Consider the following 18,368-nt stretch of genomic DNA (forward strand, 5'->3'; position numbering starts at 1 on the left):
GGAGTCCGGGAGGGGAGAGTAGGCTGCTGAAGGCCCTTCCAACAAGATTCTGTTCACCTACCCCCTCCCTTTCCCCAAGGCCCCTAGATGGTGAGGCCAGGAAGAAGGACCACCAAGAAGCCTAGGCCATAAGACGCCTCTTTATTGGTGCCGGAAGGAGCTGCTGCTGAGGCCAGGGTGGTGAAGCCTCATCAGGACCCTTGCCCTCAGCTACTTCCTCCTGCGGGCAATACTCTGTCCCAAGGGAACCTCTTCTGTCAGCTTCTGCAAAGGAGAAGAGAAACAGGCTGTGACAGGTGATTCTGGAAGGTAAGGGCAGAGGGGCAGCTGCTGTTGACAGCGTTACCTGTAACAATCGAGCCTGATAGGCAGGAAGATCCTCTCCATCCATTGGTTCGGGATGCACATGGAGGTAGCGTGTAGTGGCTGTCTCCAGCTCCTCCACTTCATACAGGGTCGCTGGGTCCAACGAATGGGCATTGATGAGGCTCACAAGATATTCTTTGTAGTGTGCCCTGGGAGAGGAGGAAGCAGAACGTGTACTCCTCCGTTATTAAGAGTGTGATACTATTAACCGTGTGAGGCTAACACCTTGCTGGGCTTTGCCATTTCTCCTTTTTCAATTGTGTGTTATGTTGTAAGCACCCATACTCATGTCACAGTGAACACAGGTGGGTCAGAGGACCACTTGTGAGTTGGTTTTCTCCTTTTACCATGTGGGTTTCGGGGGCAGAACTCCGGTCCCTATGTCGGGCACTAAGCACCTTTAACCCCCCCATCCCACCCCCACAGTTTTCTCAGCGGATCACAGTGGGATTTGTTTGTTTGTTTGTTTTTGGAGACAGGGTTTCTCTGTGACATAGCCTTGGCTGTCCCGGCCACACTGGGATTCTTACATGAACAAGACTATAGCTCCTCTGCCTGCTCTACTTGCAGGGAGTGTCCACCAGTATCTCTAAGCTGCCTGCTGTTACACATCCACACCCTTGTCCAGGGCGCCCCTCCCTCTGTCCCTTCCTCCTGAAGGACCAACAGAGACCCCGTCTTCCTGCCTGCGCAGCCTAGCCCTCATCCCCATGCTCCACGGTCTGGCAGGCACTCACTGGCAGAGGCCAGCATAGACCTCATCCCCATGCCATGCTCCATGCTCTGGCAGGCACTCACTGGCAGAGGCCAGCATAGACCTCATCCCCATGCCATGCTCCATGCTCTGGCAGGCACTCACTGGCAGAGGCCGGCATAGCCAGCTGGAGTCTCCTTGCCGCAGGCCTCATCCCTGAACCCATCGGGAACCTCTTTTTGCTCCATCACTCGGCAGCCACCTAAGAGGAAGGAAGGAACGGGTCCATGTTGGGAGGGCCTCTGAGCCCAGGAAACCTGCTTGTCAGTAGTGGTTATGTCACACTTTGGAGAAGGGTTCGGAGCCAGAGAGACTTGGGAATGGTTGGAGGCCTGGCTGCCTCACTTCTATCACAGTGGCTTATGACCCATAATCACGTGCTCTTTTATGGAGGGAGGCGGGACAGTGACAGGGTCTCACTGCATAGCTTTGGCTGGTCTGTCACATGCTCTTAAAATTGGTCTCCTGGTTGTTATTTAGGTCCTACACAGCCAATTTATTTTCTAAAGGTCTTGTTTGTTTACTTTTTGAGACAGGGTTCGCTATGCAGCCCTGGCTGTCCTGGAACTCTCTCTATAGATCAAGCTGGGCTGGAACTACAGAGATCCACCTCCCTCTGCCTCCCAATTGCTGGGATAAAGGCGTGTACCACCATAGACCAGCTCTCTGGAGGTCTTTGCCTAGAAGTTGAATAGTGCAGGTTAGATCCTTACTCAACATCTTCTGTTCCCCACACAGAACCTAAAATAGTAGCCTAAAACCTAAAACAACTAGCAGGCATCATTAGTTACTCGATGTTAATTATCGAATCCTAACCATTAGAGAACACAAGAGGAGACTTAAGGGCCAAGTGCTTTAATGATACCTCATAATACAGCTTAACCATTAGGTGGATATTATCCTCACTTCACAGGAAGAAACAAAACATGGAGAGGTTGTTCATTACCTTGCCACACAACCCCAGATCCAAGCCTCCCTTTCTTTACCCACCACAGTGGGAGCCCAGTATACCATCTCCACTTCAGAGGTTTCCCTAACACTTACCTCCAGGGACTGCCCGGGTCCCAGCTGGAGGCTCCGTATTAAACATGACATTATTGTCCTAGGGAGAAGTAGAGACGGATAGGCATTGCTTCCCTTATCCAGCCCGTCCCATTTCCTAGTAGTCAGTGTTTTCCATTCTTGCCCATCCCGTACTCTGTCTCCTCCTAGTAATCTGCACCCCCAGCCTGGCTGGCCCTCTCTGACCTGCAACAGTTTCTGGAGCCGGACAGCAGTCCAATCCCGTAGGTAGAAGAGGCAGTCTCGAGGGTGATGGCCATGCAGGGACTTTTTCACCCTGCAATTAGGGTCTGGACATTTCTGGTAAAACCCAAATAGGAGAAGGAAGTTGGAACCTGTTGGGGTCCTGGACTCCCAAGAACCCCTGTGCAAGGGGGGAGGGCATGAGAGTGAGAGGAGATTGTGACATTAAGGGTCTGGAGCATGCAAAGGGGGGAAGAGGGTAGAGAGATGCTTTCTATCCTGCTGACCATTCCTTTTTCCCTAGTCCCTGCCCCCACACCCCACAGCTGCCCACCCTTCTCTCCTCCCCCGCTCTCTGAACTCACGTTCTTGGCGTAGAAGGCATTGTAGCAGCCACTGCAGAACTGGTGCCGACACTGAGTGCAGTGGAAATGCATGCAGCCTCCTCGGGCCAGTGCGTAGGAGAACTTGCACTTCGGGCAGTCTGTAAGGGGCAGTAGCTCAGGGTGAGTGCAGTACTGCAATCTGGGCCCTCAGGAAGGAAGCTTCTGCCCATAGGACTATCTGACAGGCTCAGTGGGGTAGCCTTACCAATGCCATTTTCCTGAAGATACATCGCCAGGCCTTGAGCCTGGTATTCTGGGTCATTGGTGCGTTTCCAGTTCTGGAAATCCTCACAGCTCCGTCCTCTGTGCTGCTCTTCCCACTGCCAGGAGGAAAGTGGGCCATGCATGGAATCTTTACCCCATGCCCTAGTCTGCCCTGTTGGTCCTGCTTCTCACACCCATGGGTCCCACCTCAGTTACATTACTGCTATCTACCACTCATTCAGATCCTAAAATTGAGGGGCCACTGTTTTTCATTTCCCCAACCATTATACATTCGTTTATAAACCTTGGCTGTTCCCATCCAAACGTCACCTCTTTGTTCCTACACTCTCACCTTACTCCAGGTAATTGTCAAATCTATGTTCAAATGCTCTCTTGGGTTTTACTGCCCTGTCTCTCCCATCCCAGTTTTCCCTTTCCAAATGGATGTCGGGGACCTTCCCTAGTGCTAGCAGCATGCCAACCCTGAGGCGTGGTGGTAGGACACAGGGGTTCATTTGGTTATTTTCTGTAGCAGATACAAGGCTTTCTGTATCAAACCAACCTTCTACAAGACAGATGGCAGTGTCACCTTGTGCTTAGTCTCAAAATGAAAGCCAAACATCTGGATCACTCGGCCTCAAGGGCTGCCCTGCCATTCTCACTCTTGCTCAGGGTTCCAGCCACACACCATCTTTTTCTTTTTTCCTGAATGTGGCCTTTCTGTGGCTTGTTTTTTGCCCCAAGTACTTTGTGCATGGCTGGCTTCCTAACTTGTAGGTCTGTGCTTCAACAGTTCTGAGGAGGCGTGGCTGGGTGTGATGATAGAGCACACCGTAATCCTGGCACTCGTGAGGATTAGGCAGGATGGCAGCAAGTTTTAGACCACTGTGGGCAGTCTTCTCTCAGAAAGCCAAAACTAAAGGGGGAGGAAGCGCCTGTCCGGCTTCTCCATCTCCCGGCGCTCTAGGCTGCTCTAGCAGCTTAGGCTCTCCTCGCGTCTTGACACACTCCTGCCTGCGTGTAGTCGCAGCCACTCTCTTCCCTTCCTTTACCTCTTTCTCTTAACCTGGCTCCTTCCCTAGGAAGCCTTTGTTCTCTGTGCATGTGTGTGTACGTGGAGGCCAGAGTAGAATGCCTTGTACCACTTCTTTGTGAGACAGGTCATCTCACTGGCCTGGAACTCCAACAGGACATGGTAACTGGCCAGCAGACCCCAGGGTCCACCTGTCAACGGCCCCCGCCCCCGCCAGTGCAGGAATTACAAGCGCCTACCATCAGACTCCGCATCACATTTTTCTTTTAAAAATTCAGCGTGTGTGGGGGTCAGATAACAGCCAGCACAAGTCAGGTCTCCCCTTCGACTACGTGGGTCCTGGACCTCGATCTCAGGATGTCAGGTCTGGTGAGGATACCTTGACTCACTGGCTCTAACCCAGCTTTCAATTTTTCTTTCTTTCTTTCTTTCGTTTGTTTTCTGAAACAGGGTTTCACCGTATAATAGCCTTGGCTGTCCTGGAACTAGTCCTGTAGACCAGGCTGGACTCAAACTCAGAGATCCACCTGCCTCTGCCTCTGTAGTGCTGGGTTTAAAGGTATGTGCCACCACTGCCCAGCCAAAACTTTTATTTATTTTATTTAATGTACATGGGTGTTTTGACTGCATGAATGTCTGCTCACCACATGTGTGCCTGGTGCCCAAGAAGACCGGAAGAGGCTGTGAGGTCGGGAACTGGAGTTACAGATAGGTATGGGCTGCCACATGGGTGCTGGGAACTGAACCCAGGTCCTCTGGAAGGGTAGCCAGGACTCTTCATGGCTAAGCCATCTCTGCAGGTTCTGGGGACTGCACTCAGGACCTCATGCTTACACCAAGCACTTTACTGACTGCATTATTGCCCTAGGTCCCCAGAAAGCCCTTTAAGCTGAGAGCACGACCATTTTGTTTCCAGTATACTCCTCGAGTCTAATACAGAACCTGGCAATAGCTCAGTCAACACTTCTGAAGGGAGGAGTGCGACTCACCTGGCGCTTGCAGCGCACACAGAAGGTCTGGTGACACTGGGGACATGTTGCCTCCAGTTGTTCGCGTTCATATATGAAGCCAAAGGAACACTGTGAGTGCGAGAGCATAAAGCTATTCAAGACTTGACCCGGTACCACCCCCTGCCCCTCACCAGTCAGCTCCTTTGGCCAGGCCACTTACCTGGGCACACCACAAGAACTTGGGGTCTCGCATGAGCACACCCTCCGTCAGCTTCTTATGAAACAGGGCGTATGCATCTGGGTCGAGGCTCTCTCTGAGCTGGGGACAAGACGCAGAGGTGGTCGATGGGTAGAAACTGTTCAAAGCCTAGTCCACCTAAACCATAGCAGTTGTAGTACCTGGATGTCAAGGGTGGAGAAGTAGCTGAGTAACTGTGTGTCATCAGTAAGGTCAGGGCGGCCACAGGCAGGGCACACCATATCTGTGATGTGCTTTTCCTTCAGGGCAATGGTGAAGTGCTGGCGGAAGCAGTCAGGACATATGGTGCACTCACAGGAGATCAGGGCCTGCATCTACAGTGGAAGAGAAGAGGAAAGGGACTGTGCTGTCAGCCCTGGGATACACTGAAACACTGAGACCTAATTAAATGGGCAACAATAGCAAGCTCAAGTGCTTAGAGGTCCGAGGCAGGTAACCCACGTCTGAAGACAACTGGAAGGAGGGCAGCAGGTGACAGTGACACCCACAGTGAAGGCATTTACCTTTCATTAAAAGCCGAAGATCACAGCAGAGAGATGGATGATAAACTCGGGGATTTTAGGAGATCAAACTATTGGTTAGGTGACTACCACTACAGATCCACAGAGGGGCTTCCTTTACGGCATGAAAATTGTCTATCTTTGTTCTGGATACAGGCTCTTGTTATGTAACCTATGTTAGCTTCTGACTTCCAACTGGAGCGCTGGGATTACAAGCATACGCCACCACATATGGTTATAGTCTGTATCTGATTACACTGGTAGTTATATGAATCTGTATCAGAGATAAAACTGCAAAGCTGACAGAGATGAACTGGGGATGCATCTCAGTTGGCAGAGTGATTTCCTAGCATATACAACGCTCTAGGTTCAATACCTAGTGCTGCATAAACCAGGCTTAAGGGTACACACTGGTCATCTCAGTGCTCAGGAGGAGCGGAAGGTCAAGGTTGTCCTTGAGTACATATTAAGTCTGAGGCCTGCATAGGCTATATAAAAAACAACACTCTTCTACAAGAGAGAACCATACCACAATTAATGTTGCCTGTGTACTTGATACACATTAATTATGTCACCACAAGGGGAGGGTGGGTAGAATCCATAGAACCCTCCATATTAGTTTTCTATAAATTTAGAATTCAGATATATGTATATATAAAATATACATGTTATAAATCAAGTGGAGCTCAGATTATCAAAGATTTAGTATGCTAGTATGTATAAAGCACGCGTGGAGGCCTGGATTTAACGTCCAGTACTTCGTAAAACTGGATGTGATGGAACATGCTTGTAATCCTAGCCCTGGGAATATGGAGGATTAGCTCATCTAAGATTACCTCTAACCACACAGTAATTGCATATATGAGACCACCCTCCAGATGAAGAAGAATCATGCTGGGCTGGAAAAATGGCTTGGCCAGCAGGAGTGTTTGCTGTTCTTCCACAGGACTCGTTTGGTTCCCAGCATCCACAATGGGTGGCTCACACCCGTACCTGTGATTGCAGTTCCAAGGGATCTGAAATCTTTTGACCTCATGGGCACCCACAAACATGTGACATATACACAAACACACAAACACCCAATAAACAAAAAAATAAATCTTAAAAAAAATTACTGCTACTTTCTGCTAGTGTGACTGTTGTGGTTGTATTTTCAAATAACATTTACCTTTCAGCGATACATACTGAAGTACTTATTGATAAGAACATGACACTTGAGATCTGCTTCAAAATAGCCCTCTGCATATATAGATAGATGAATGAAGATCTGGCATTGAGAGGAGAGGGTTTTTGAGGGGAGAGGAACAGAGAAGTTTAATTTTTAAGCAGAGTCTCATGTAGCTCTGGCTAGCCTGGAGCTATGTAGAACAGAATGTACTCAAATTCAGAGATCTGCTTGCCTCTGCCTCCTGAGAGCTAGGTTTAAAGGTGTGCACCACACACCTGGCCAAGTGGAGTGCTGGAGGTAGGACCAGGTCTTCCGGTTACTAGGAACACCCAGAACAGGGTGACAATGCCCTGGTCTCTTTTCGGCTTCCCAGCCATGAGCTTAGTGGTTGTGCTGTCACATTTGCTACCTGGTGTGCCAGCAAAGGCCCAAAACAATGGAAGCAGCAGATGAAAAACTAAAACCGCAAAAACTGTGTGCCAAAATAAACATTTTCTCTTTATACGTTGGTTATCTCGGGTGTTTGTTGTAATAAAAGAAAGCTAATACAATGTTTGAAAGTTCCAACATCCCCGTCCCCCTTCCCCCCAGGCAGGGTTTCTCTATGTAACAGCTGACTGTCCTGGCACTCACTCTGTAGCCCAGGCTGGCCTCGAACTCACAGAGATCTGCCCGGCTCTGCCTCCCGAGTGCTGGGATTAAAGGGGTGCGCCACCGCTGCCTGGCCCAATGTTTTTTAAAAGGGGTGTTCCCGTGGTGCCCTTGTCAGAAGGCTTCAGTGGTGTCAGGATAAAAGCAAGGACAAGGCCACCCAGGGTGAGGTGCAGTCCACCAGGAGCAGAGCCATTCTGAGTCCAGGCAGAGCAGGACAGGACTCACCCGGTTGCGGGGAAGGGCCCACCCGCACACAGCACATTCCTGGGCAAGCAAGCGGCGAAGAAAGGCCCGGTCCTGGCTGTGCCTCACAGCCTCCACCACGTCCAACAGTTCATAGTTCCTGGGTGTCTCCTGCAGCAGTGACAGTGCCAGCTCCGCCCGGCCCCAGCTGGGGAGTGCGTAGACGGCCAAAAGTCGTCTGACCAGGCTCTACAATGTGATTCGGGAGACACGGTGGCTGTCAGACCCCAAGGGTCTTCTCCCTCAATCTCTGGCCCTTTAAGAGGGATACTGGGTACCTCGCCCACTCCCAGCACCTGTCTATCTAGCCCATCCCAGCAGGGAGTGGGCTCAGGGCCTCTGTCCCACAGGCGCTGATGGAAGGGTTCTAGACGCTGACGCTGTAACTCAGTCAGGGCCCGTGCCACATCACCCCCATGCTGGAACAAGGCCTGCAGTGACCCATCTTTAGGCCCAAAGCCCAGGGACTGGAGCTCCTGCACCTGCAATTGAAAGCAGTGAGACGATGCTGAGAGGAAAGAGCAAGCAAGTGTGCTCTGGTGCTCTCAAGCCCACCCCACCTCCAGCAGAATGGTACCTTCCTCCTCCTGGCCCGCACACACTCCTCTACAGCTTCATCAAGGTTGCCATGACGATCAAGCCAGGCTTTCCGGGCTTCCTGACAGGAAAAGGCACCCAGCCCTGGATCCTGCTGACCAGCTAGCTCAGCCACCATCTCCAGGACATAGGACAGCTCTGAACGCAGCCACTGCAGGGGCACCTCAGTGCCCGAGTACTGTAAAGCTGAGAAGATCTCTTCTGGGCTGGCACCTGCAGCTTCCCCTTCCTAAAGAACAGTCATACCCAGACACCAGCAGAGGAACACCAGGAAGGAAACTCTACCCACCCTTAGCCTGGTCAATAGTGATTATGTGACCAGTGCACAGAATGGTAACTGCCCTTTGCTAAGTATTCAAAGTAAGGCAGCTACAGCTAACAGTAACAAGTCTTATAAGAATGCTAGCCGGGCATGATGGTGCACACCTTTAATCTCAGCACCTGGGAGGCAGAGGTAGGCGGATCTCTGTGAGTTCAAGGCTAGCCTGGTCTACAGGACAGCCAGGGCTGTTACACAGAGAAACCTTATCTTAAAAAAACAAAACAAAACCACAACAACAAAAGAATACTAATTGACAAACTGACATTCTCTTTCCCCCAAAGCTCAGTCCCATCTCATCCCAGGCCCAATCCTCACCCTTACCTGGATCATGCTCACTAGCTGGAGACTTTCCTTCCGCATCTTATCTTGTCGCTGTTTCTCTGGGTCTCCGCAGGAACCAGGCAGGGAAGCACTAAGGTGTTGTGGGGACCCAGGCTTTGGGAGTTCCTTTTCCAAAGAGCTGGCATAGGGTCGAACGGCATGCTGTCCTGAGATGGGGTTGCGGGTTCGGTTGCAAATAGCACATACCCAGACAGGGCCCGAGTTGCAAAAGGTACAGTGATCACAGTACCACACTTCAGACTGGGCAGATGAGAGCAAAATATCCCCCTGATGGAAAGGTAGAGAGAATTATCCTCTTGACTGTGTGACTAGTGACTACAGTTCATGGAGAAACCAAAGACAAGCGGTATGATACAGAGAATGGCCTGAGGGCAACGGATGCAAACAAAGAGCTGGGCCAGCCGGCCAGAACCGGTTACCTTGAGGGACTGGTGGCAAACACCAGCGTCGTGGGAATCCACCACCAAGCTGGGAGGCTGGGCCAGGCGAGGTCGCTCACATATGGCACACAGCACAGCCGCTGCCTCATTCTCAAAGGTACAGCTCTGGCAGGCCCACTGATCCCGTGCAGGCTCAGGTTCGAGGCCCCCAGTTGCTTGGGAACCCTCTGTTCTCAGCACCTTACAGCCTCTGGGCTGACTGCAGGCTGCACAAAGCACTGCCCAAGGCTCGTTTAGTGTGACGCAGGCAGCACAGTGCCAGGGCAGACAAGCATTTGCAGTTTCAGGGGAAGAAAGAGAGCTGTCCCCCAGAGCCAGGGACACTGAGTGGGGCGGTGGCTGGGACGAGGCAGGTGAACTGTAAGAGAAAAGCAGACAAGGCCAGCTGAGGTAGAAGTCAGTACCCGAGTCCCCTCACCCCTGTGAACCTCACACTGCCTAGGTTATGATATGTAGCTCTGGCCTCTGTGATTGCTGCTCTGTCTAGAATACTCTCGTACCTATAGATGATTCAATATTTAAATGATAGATTATATTTAACTTCTTCCAGGTAGTGGCGCTCTCGCTCGCGCTCTCTCTCTCTCTCTCTTAAAAAAAAGATTTAGTTAGTTACTTATTTACTTACTTATTATGTATACAGTGTTCTGCCTGTATGTCTGCCTGCAGACCAGAAGAGGGCACCAGATCTCATTACCGAGGATAGTTGTGAGCCACTATGCGGTTGATGGGAATTGAACTCAGGACCTCTGGAAGGGCAGCCAGTGCTCTTAACCGCTGGGCCATCTCTGCAGCCCCAGGTGGCATCTCTTAACATAGTTCCTTAATCTTATCATGCTAGATGTTTATAATACTGACTGAGGTGATCCTTCAGACGAGACTGCATCCATCTATTACCTATCTGTGTATCACAGCAATCTCTCTATCATGACTGTCATTTGCTTAGTGTTTATGTCTATAATTTCCTTGAGGGCTACACCGGCTGTTCTCTATGAAACAGCCTTGAGCAAAGAACCTGGCATATAGTAGACATTCAAGTAATCTTCAATTTTCTTAATTTCACTCTCACAGAGAAAAGAAAGCCTCTTACCTAGAGCTTAGGTTGATGGTTTGGTGGGCCCCAGGCAGGGTTTGGCGAAGATGATGAGCACGGGACGGATGTCCATGGAATAAAAGGTCACAAGCTGGGCATGAGGTTTGATTACAGGCTGGACAGTGCAGTGTGCCTGGGGCAGAACCACAGAGAAAGCAGGGACCAGGAGTGGAGCCTAAAAAAAAAAAGTAAAATCAAAAGGATAAAATTAAAAAAAAATCTATATTCACATACCAATAAATAAATTAGTATATATATATACACTATAGCCAAGACAGGAAGTCATACTATGTACCTATCAACAGATGAAAGAAGAAAACAGGTTACACTTAATAAGTAGCTTATATTAATACACACATACCAGAACATTAGTCACAAAGAACAAAATCTTGTTACTTACAGGAAAAAAAACACGAAACTGGAGTATATCATATTGAGCAAAACAAGTCAGACATAGAAAGACAAATATTATCTTTATCTACCCCCAGTCCCACCCCAAAATGTAGCTCTGGCTGGCCTGCAACTCACAACTGGCCTCAAACTCAGAGATCTGCCTGCCTCTGACTCCCAAGTACTAGTATCAAAGATGTGTTAGGAACTGGAGTTGGGAATGGTTGTGAATCACCATGTGGGTGCTGGGAATTGAATCTAGGTCCTTTGTAAGAGCAACAGGTACTCTTAACTATTGAGTCATCTCTCCAGCCCTCAGAGTAACTTTCTTAAAAAGACCAGGTTACGAAGCTGAAGAAATGGCTTAGCAGTTAACATCAAGTACTGCTCTTGCAAAGGAGCCAAGTCTGACTCCCAGCACTCATGTTGGGCAGCTCAGCACTGTCTGCAACTCCAGCTCTGGGGGGATCAGTTGCCTCTGACTTCCATGGGCACCTGCACATCCATGCACATATATATAATACACCACACTACACTGCCCTCCTACCCCTCAAATCTAAAAATCAAAATTAAAGGAGAAAAGACCAGGCTACACTTAAATCTGTTCTGGGCTAAGGCAAGTCACAAAACTGTTCTTTACAACATCTGGACCCATGCGGGGGGGGGGGGGGGGGGGGGGGGGGGGGGACGGGGGACGGGACGGGACGGGACGGGACGGACGGGGGGACGGGACTTTAATTTTTTTTGAAATAAAATACAAATACAAGAAGACAGAAGACCTAAATTTGCATCAATCTAATCTAATACTCTCATGGAGGACCAATCATACCTGGGGCAGAGGGGAGGGGGCCAGGAACAATCTCTCTCAAAAGGGGGTGAAACTCTGAAAGCTGCAGCATCTGAGGAAGAAAGCAGAGAATGGACAAGTGTTTGGGGCACAGAATCCCATAAATACAGTTCCCTTTATTTAACAGCACCCTTTCTGCTTTCCTTACATCATCTTCAACGTTGTCTTTTAGCAGCTGGTCCAGTGCCTTCTGTCCTGGGTGAGTATTCTGCAAACAAGATGAAAAGAATTCCCACCTTGAGCAAAGTTCACCTTGTAAGCCCTGATCCCCTAACATTCAGAGGGAGAAAGTGTAGCAGAAGCTTCCAGACTGCTGCAGCAACAGCATTTACCAGCATGGGGGTTTTCAAAGTGCCTTGAATTAGGTTGGGCTCCCAGTCTAGTACTTAAGGACCTTAGGATCAGAAGGCCATCTCACCTGCAACAGCAAGCTGAGCTCCGTGCGAAGGAGTAGTACTTCTAGTGTGACTATGGCAACCTGGTACTCATCCGGCTCCTCCTGCCCTTCAGGGAAACTCAATCCATCCGGGCGCTCCTCTGTATAGCCATACAACCGCAGCACATCCCGGCCCCCCTGCCACACATTCAGGACCCGGTCACCACCCAGCAGGCCTCCTGGGCAATAGAGCTGGTCGTCGTCCCCCCCCCCCCCCAGCACACCCTCAAGTCCCTTCTGGTCAACCCCCAGCCTAGGTCTAGTCCCCTTCTCCAATAGGGCCCAAGGGTTTCACCTGCACAGCATCCACCGTGCTGCGAAAGACAGGGTTATTAAACTTCACTGAGCGCCAGTACCGAGGGCGCTGTGGGCTGAGGAGGTTGCGACCATATTTTTCCAGGATGTTCAGGGCCGTGGACAGAGTGTTGAGGTAGTTTCGGGGCTAGGAGCAGTCAGAAGAGCAGAGTTACCAGTCTAGCCCATGCGGCCTTTGAGCCTAGGTCCCCCTTCCATGGCGTGCCCGGGCGGACTTGGCCTCACCTCCCCACGAGCGTTGCAGCGGACCAGACGTCCGGCGTCCAGTTGCAGGTAGCGGGCGGCTGGTGGCAGAGAGGTGGCCAGAAGCGGCGTGAGCTGCTCCAGGGGAAATACCTGCGCCGAATCCCGCCTCAAGGCGCTCGCCAGCTCCTCACGGGCCGCCAGGAAGGCCCGCTCCTCCTCTCCCGGCATCCCGAGACCGGAGACAGGCTCAGCTTCGCTGTCCACCAGGGACGGGCGCGGGCCGCGGGGCGCAGGGGCGCGCGGCGCCACAGCAGCCGAGGTCACTCAGGCCACCGCCCCGCTCAGCCGCGGGCAGCGGCCAGGGAACAGGAAGTACTGGCCAAGAGGGCGGGGCCGCGGGCCGCGTTAGAGGAAGGGGCGGGCCCAGGGTGACGGAAGGGGTGTAATCGGGAAGGGAGGCCAGGTTGCCGCCAATGAGGAAGCCGCGGCCCCGGCCCCTCCCACAGCGCGACGGAACCTTTTCCCCCTAGTCCAGCTCCCCGCCTGCCCTGAGGCTATCTCCGCCCCTTCCGGAGGGATCTCCCCTCCCCCGCGTGGGGTTAGTCTTGTTTTGCCCAAAGCTTTCCTATCTTTTATTTCCACAATGTTGCTCAGTTCCAGCCCCCACCGGGGAAGCCCCACCTTACCGGGGACCCAACTCTGGCCGCCCTTAGCCCGGCTCAGGCGAGTCCCGCCTTCCTCCAGTCTGTCCTGAAGGCAAGGCAGTCCCTCTCCCCTGCTCCCTTCCATCCTGCCAGGCTTCCCCTCTTCCGATCCTCCCTACCCTCTCCGATCCGACGCGGCCCCCTCCTTAAAGGTTAACCCCAGGGGGCCCCACCCCTGGGTACCCCCTTTCTTATTGTCCCACTCGGTCCTAGTCCAGCACTTCCCCTGGACGGCCCTTGGTATAAGCTCCGCCCTTCTCGAGAGGCCGCCGCTGTTCGGTCTCCGCTGTCCCACGCTCCCCTCGCCCCTCCCTTGGACATCCCCTAGGCTGGTGACTAAGCCAACACCGCCCTTCCCAGGGGCAACTGGTTGGGAATGGCTGAAGAAGGACTATTTACTGTGAGCGGCCTGCCAGGAGGAGGGGGAACAGAGGGAAGGGGGCGTGGCTGAGGGGGGTGGGTCTGGGCCTGGAGAGCGAAAGCGAAAGCTGGGGCGGCGAGCCCCGAGAGTCGAGAGCTAGCAACTGGGGGAAGCATGGCCAAGCCTTGTGGGGTTCGCCTGAGTGGAGAAGCCCGTAAACAGGTAAATGGGAACCGGAGGCCCGAAAGAGGTGAGGAGTCCCATCGGAGATAAAACTGGGTGTTCCTGAGCACCAAGGCCCCTCGTGAGAACACCCCCGATCTCTTTAGGGCATTCACTTCTGCTCAGGGATTACCACTGCCCTGTCCTCTAGCCAGTCTGTGCACTCAGCAGGGTCTTCCAGGGGAAACTGGCATTGTGGGACAGGCTTGAACCACACAGTTGGGGGGCACCCGGTTGTGAGGGGTGGGCTCTTATTCTTTACAGCCGAACCCCCTAACCCACGTCTGCTTACTGCTGTCTGCAGGTGGATGTCTTCAGACAAAATCTTTTCCAGGAGGTAAGTCTCCGGATCCAAGCGCTTTGACCCAGAATCCTAGCGCCATACTCTAAGGGCCACAACCCTTGAGTAACCCCCCAACTCACCCCAGTTTTGGTCTCTCCTAACCTTCATGCTTACCCAAGGTGATCTCTAATGATTGGTTTCTACTCGTAATCTGATCGCTCTTAGAACTCTCCCTGCTTTTGCCGCTTCCCCACCCTCCTTTGACCGAGGGGAAAGGTGGTGCCCAGAGTACCCACAGCCCTTCTGAGGAGGGGCGAGCCCCTTTCATTCCGCGTCTGCAGTTTCCTCATTTGTGAGTCTGGGACTCGGTAGTTTCTAAGGGCCTACTTCTCAAACATGTCATCGGACATCTTGTGTGATTGTTTTTGTAATGTTAACTCACAGGCTGATGACTTCCTCTCTACATTCTTGCCACGGAAAATCATATCCCTGAGTCAGCTCCTGCAGGTGAGTAGTAAGAAGACTCCTCTACCCCATCTCCTGGCATCTCTCCCACCACCTATCCTTAGATAGCTAGTGCTGGCAGCCTGGGAACTTAGGCGGGTACACAGCTTGAGCCTAGGTTGGGAGGGAGAGAGGAGATGGACCCCCAGAAAGGAATGGAGGGAAGGCTGTGGCTGATGAGGGGAGGAGACTGGGCAGTGCCTAAGAATAAATTCTGCAGGAGGATTCCCTCAATGTGGCTGACCTCTCCTCCCTCCGGGCTCCTCTGGACATCCCCATCCCAGATCCCCCACCCAAGGATGATGAGGTAAGGCATTCAGCGTGCAGAGGGTGTACTATAAGCCCGTGGAAATGACACCACTGTGGCCTCCATGAGTCTCCTAAAGCTGCTTTTCTGCTTTTGCCTTAGATGGAAACAGACAAGCAGGAGAAGAAAGAAGGTAATGGAGAACTGGGGGACTGGGAGGAACATGGGTGCACTGATGTGGAGTAACAAAGAAGCCCTCTTTTTCATCTGTCTCCATCTATTTCGTAGTCCCTAAGTGCGGCTTCCTCCCCGGGAATGAGAAGCTTCTGGCCCTGCTTGCTCTGGTTAAGCCAGAAGTCTGGACTCTCAAAGAGAAATGCATTCTGGTAAGCCTGGGAACTGGAGGAGGTGGGAAGAAAAGCAAGACAAAGCTATGGTCAATTCAGATCTTTCACCTAGAGACCTAGTTTTGAATAAGGAAACTTTGTTTTGTGTCTTGGATTTATATATATTTTTTAGCTGTGTGTGTGCACACACACAGGCATGTGTAGGTGTGTTTTCATACATATTTGAAGGCCAGAGGTCAACACTTGGAGGGTTGTACTGAACCTGGAGCTTGCTGTTTTAGCTATACTGGCTCACCAGGGAGCCTCCAGGACCTGCCTGTGTCACCATCACACACTGCTCCCCCAGCACTGGGCTTACACTGTACTCCACTGTGCCCCGCTTTTATGTGAATGCTAACGGTTGGAATACAGGTCCTCGTGTATTTGTGTGTGCACAGCATGCATTTTACCCACTCTCCTCCCCTTTGGGTTTAGATAGTCTTTGTTTTTCTCATTTGTTTGACATCTGTCTGGTATCACCATGGTAGCTCTAAAAATAAAAGACTGTGCTATAGCTACCTCTTTAATCTCAGAACTTATCATATTAGGTACACAGTATAGGTGATATGATAGAGTGAGTTGGTTTAAAAGCTTGAGCCCTAGAAAGAATCTAGATTCAAATCCTGATTCTGTCATTTACATAGGTCTCTTAGACATTCTGTGATTCACTTGTTTCCCGTGTCAAATGGTACAGTAAGACTAAAGGCTTTGAAAGATTGCCAATAATTAGATGAGATCAATAACTTATAGTATGGCACCTAACATGTAATAAGTGCTCAGTTAGACATAGCTATTATTAAGAAGTAGCATAATGGGGGGCAGAGGCAGAAGGAGCCTGTGAGGTCAAGACCAGCCTGGTCTATATATGGAGCTCCAAGACATCCAGGACTATATAGAGAAACTCTGTCTCAACAAACAAAAGAATCTTCCACCTTCCTTTGTAAGGGAGAGATGGCTCAGAGGTTAAGAGCACTGGCTGCTCTTCCAGAGGACCCCAGGTTTGATTTCCAGCAACCACATGGCAGCTCATAACGGTCTGTAACTCCAGTTCCAGGGGATCTGACACCCTTTTTTTTGGCCTATGTGGGTACCAGGAATGCACATGGTGCATAGATACACATGAAGCCAAAATACTCATACACATAAAAAAAATAAAATAATGAAAAAATAATTTTTTAAAATTGGCATAATAAGAATCCAGTAGGTTTGTTCAATGAGTGCTCCTTTTAACATAGATAATCACCTGGATCCAGCACCTGATCCCCAAGATTGAGGATGGTAATGATTTTGGGGTGGCAATTCAGGTAAGAGTTGGTGACTGAAGATAGTGGGAAGAGACTGGGGGGTGAGGGATGGAAGCAGGCATGGGACAGGAGGTAGGAGGGAGAGGAATGGTAAAGGGCGGAGTAAAATGTTCTCTTCACTTCTCGTGTCCCTATAGGAGAAGGTGCTGGAGAGAGTGAATGCTGTCAAGACCAAGGTAGAAGCCTTCCAGACAACCATTTCCAAGTGAGGGCAGCTACTTTTTTGCCCACTCTCCTCTCCTTTGGGTTTAGATAGTCTTTGTTTTTCTCATTTGTTTGACATCCGTCTGGTATCACAATGGTAGCTCTAAAAATAAAAGACTGTGCTATAGCTACCTCTGTAATCTCAGAACTTACATATTAGGGACCCTACAGGGACCCTACAGGGACGTTCCTGTAGGAGTCTCAGCCTAGGCAGTTCTGTCAGAATGGTGGGAGTCTGAGGGGTGGGGGGGTCTGTGAGCTTGTACATCTCCTTTAACGCACACGTTCCTTACTTACAGGTACTTCTCGGAACGTGGGGATGCTGTAGCCAAGGCCTCCAAGGAGACCCATGTAGTGAGTGCAGAGTCCACCAGCCGTTTAGCTGAGGCTGGTCAGGGGTGGGGAGAGAGATCCTCTTTGTTTCGTTTTTGACTTGCACCATGTGGAAAATACTATTCTGGAAAGCAAAACTGGTTAGAGCTCCAACATCCTTGAGCCTCTTCTTTACTTAATTCTGTGTTTGTTGGTGCTGTCGTGGGGCTTATCTTCCAGTTAATCTCTCTTCTCTGAGAAAACAAAATTACTGTCCTGACGTCCCCTGGTGCTGACTCCGTTTTCCTTCCTGCTCCCCAGATGGATTACCGGGCCTTGGTGCATGAGCGAGATGAAGCAGCCTATGGGGAGCTCAGGGCCATGGTGCTGGACCTGAGGGCCTTCTACGTGAGTGTGGGGGAGCTCCTGAGGGAAGTGGATGGAAGGGTGTGGGAAGCCAAGAGCCTAACTTTGTTCTTCTGGCCTTCCTCCAGGCTGAGCTTTATCATATCATCAGCAGCAACCTAGAGAAAATCGTCAACCCGAAGGGTGAAGAGAAGCCATCTATGTACTGAGCTAAGGACTAGAAGGAAAATAAATGACTTATACTTTATAGATTCCCTCTGTTGTTCACTCAGAGAATGTATTGAGAGCTCCCTCTGTCAGTACACCAAGGAAACTCGATATGGTAATGAAGAGGGGAGAGGGTTGGCTGGAGGGATGGCACTTAGCTGTTCTTCCAGAGGACCCAGGCTAGCTGCCCAGCACCCACAGAGTGGCTAATAACTGTCTGTAACTCCAGTTCCAAGGGATCTGACACCCTCCTTTGACCTCTGCGGGCACCAGATACACACATAATACATAGATAGACATGCAAGCAAACCACCCTTACCCATAAAAACAAAAAATTAAAAAGAAAATGGGAGAGAGTGCCAGGAAAGTGAGGTTGCAAGTGAGGCCCATTGTGTTCCTTCTAAAGAGCAGGGTAGAGCAGGGCATGGGTAGCACACCTTGGATCTCAGCACTCAGGAGGCAGAGGTAGGTAGACCTCTAAGTTCAGGGCCTCTCTGGTCTACATAGCAGGTTGAAAAGGAATAGGGTAGACGTTTGCATG

At 50.9% G+C, this 18,368-nt stretch overlaps 2 protein-coding genes across 4 annotated transcripts; one reads left to right on the forward strand and one right to left on the reverse strand.

Moving 5' to 3' along the window:
* Positions 1-120: 120 nt before the first annotated feature.
* Rnf31 (ring finger protein 31) lies at positions 121-13,260 on the reverse strand. Its single transcript, XM_052733174.1, has 21 exons — positions 12,767-13,260; positions 12,522-12,668; positions 12,209-12,364; positions 11,939-11,998; positions 11,773-11,842; positions 10,551-10,728; positions 9,443-9,821; positions 9,003-9,290; positions 8,340-8,588; positions 8,059-8,244; positions 7,745-7,951; positions 5,338-5,511; positions 5,159-5,257; positions 4,978-5,067; positions 2,957-3,071; positions 2,731-2,849; positions 2,369-2,482; positions 2,165-2,222; positions 1,226-1,322; positions 347-515; positions 121-264 (listed from the first exon to the last, which is right to left on the reverse strand). The coding sequence occupies exons 1-21, from the start codon at positions 12,953-12,955 to the stop codon at positions 211-213; spliced, it is 3,198 nt and encodes a 1,065-aa protein (XP_052589134.1). The 5' UTR covers positions 12,956-13,260; the 3' UTR covers positions 121-210.
* Positions 13,261-13,366: 106 nt separating this feature from the next.
* Psme2 (proteasome activator subunit 2) lies at positions 13,367-17,867 on the forward strand. 3 transcript variants are annotated; one of them, XM_052733182.1, is made up of 11 exons: positions 13,367-13,831; positions 14,319-14,351; positions 14,742-14,804; positions 15,022-15,108; positions 15,211-15,241; positions 15,337-15,434; positions 16,670-16,738; positions 16,876-16,943; positions 17,242-17,296; positions 17,576-17,662; positions 17,749-17,867. In XM_052733182.1, exons 1-11 carry the CDS (start codon positions 13,808-13,810, stop codon positions 17,827-17,829), a joined length of 696 nt encoding a protein of 231 aa, XP_052589142.1. In that variant the 5' UTR covers positions 13,367-13,807; the 3' UTR covers positions 17,830-17,867. The 3 variants fall into 3 exon arrangements, with proteins under 3 accessions (XP_052589142.1, XP_052589143.1, XP_052589141.1); XM_052733181.1 differs by lacking the exon at positions 13,367-13,831 and adding an exon at positions 13,884-14,014; XM_052733183.1 differs by lacking the exon at positions 14,319-14,351 and having other exon boundaries at positions 13,367-13,832; positions 14,740-14,804.
* The last annotated feature ends 501 nt before the right edge of the window (positions 17,868-18,368 follow it).

Source organism: Peromyscus californicus, unplaced genomic scaffold (assembly GCF_007827085.1).
Source record: "Peromyscus californicus insignis strain IS unplaced genomic scaffold, ASM782708v3 Scaffold_12__1_contigs__length_115047231, whole genome shotgun sequence".
Lineage (NCBI taxonomy): Eukaryota > Metazoa > Chordata > Mammalia > Rodentia > Cricetidae > Peromyscus > Peromyscus californicus.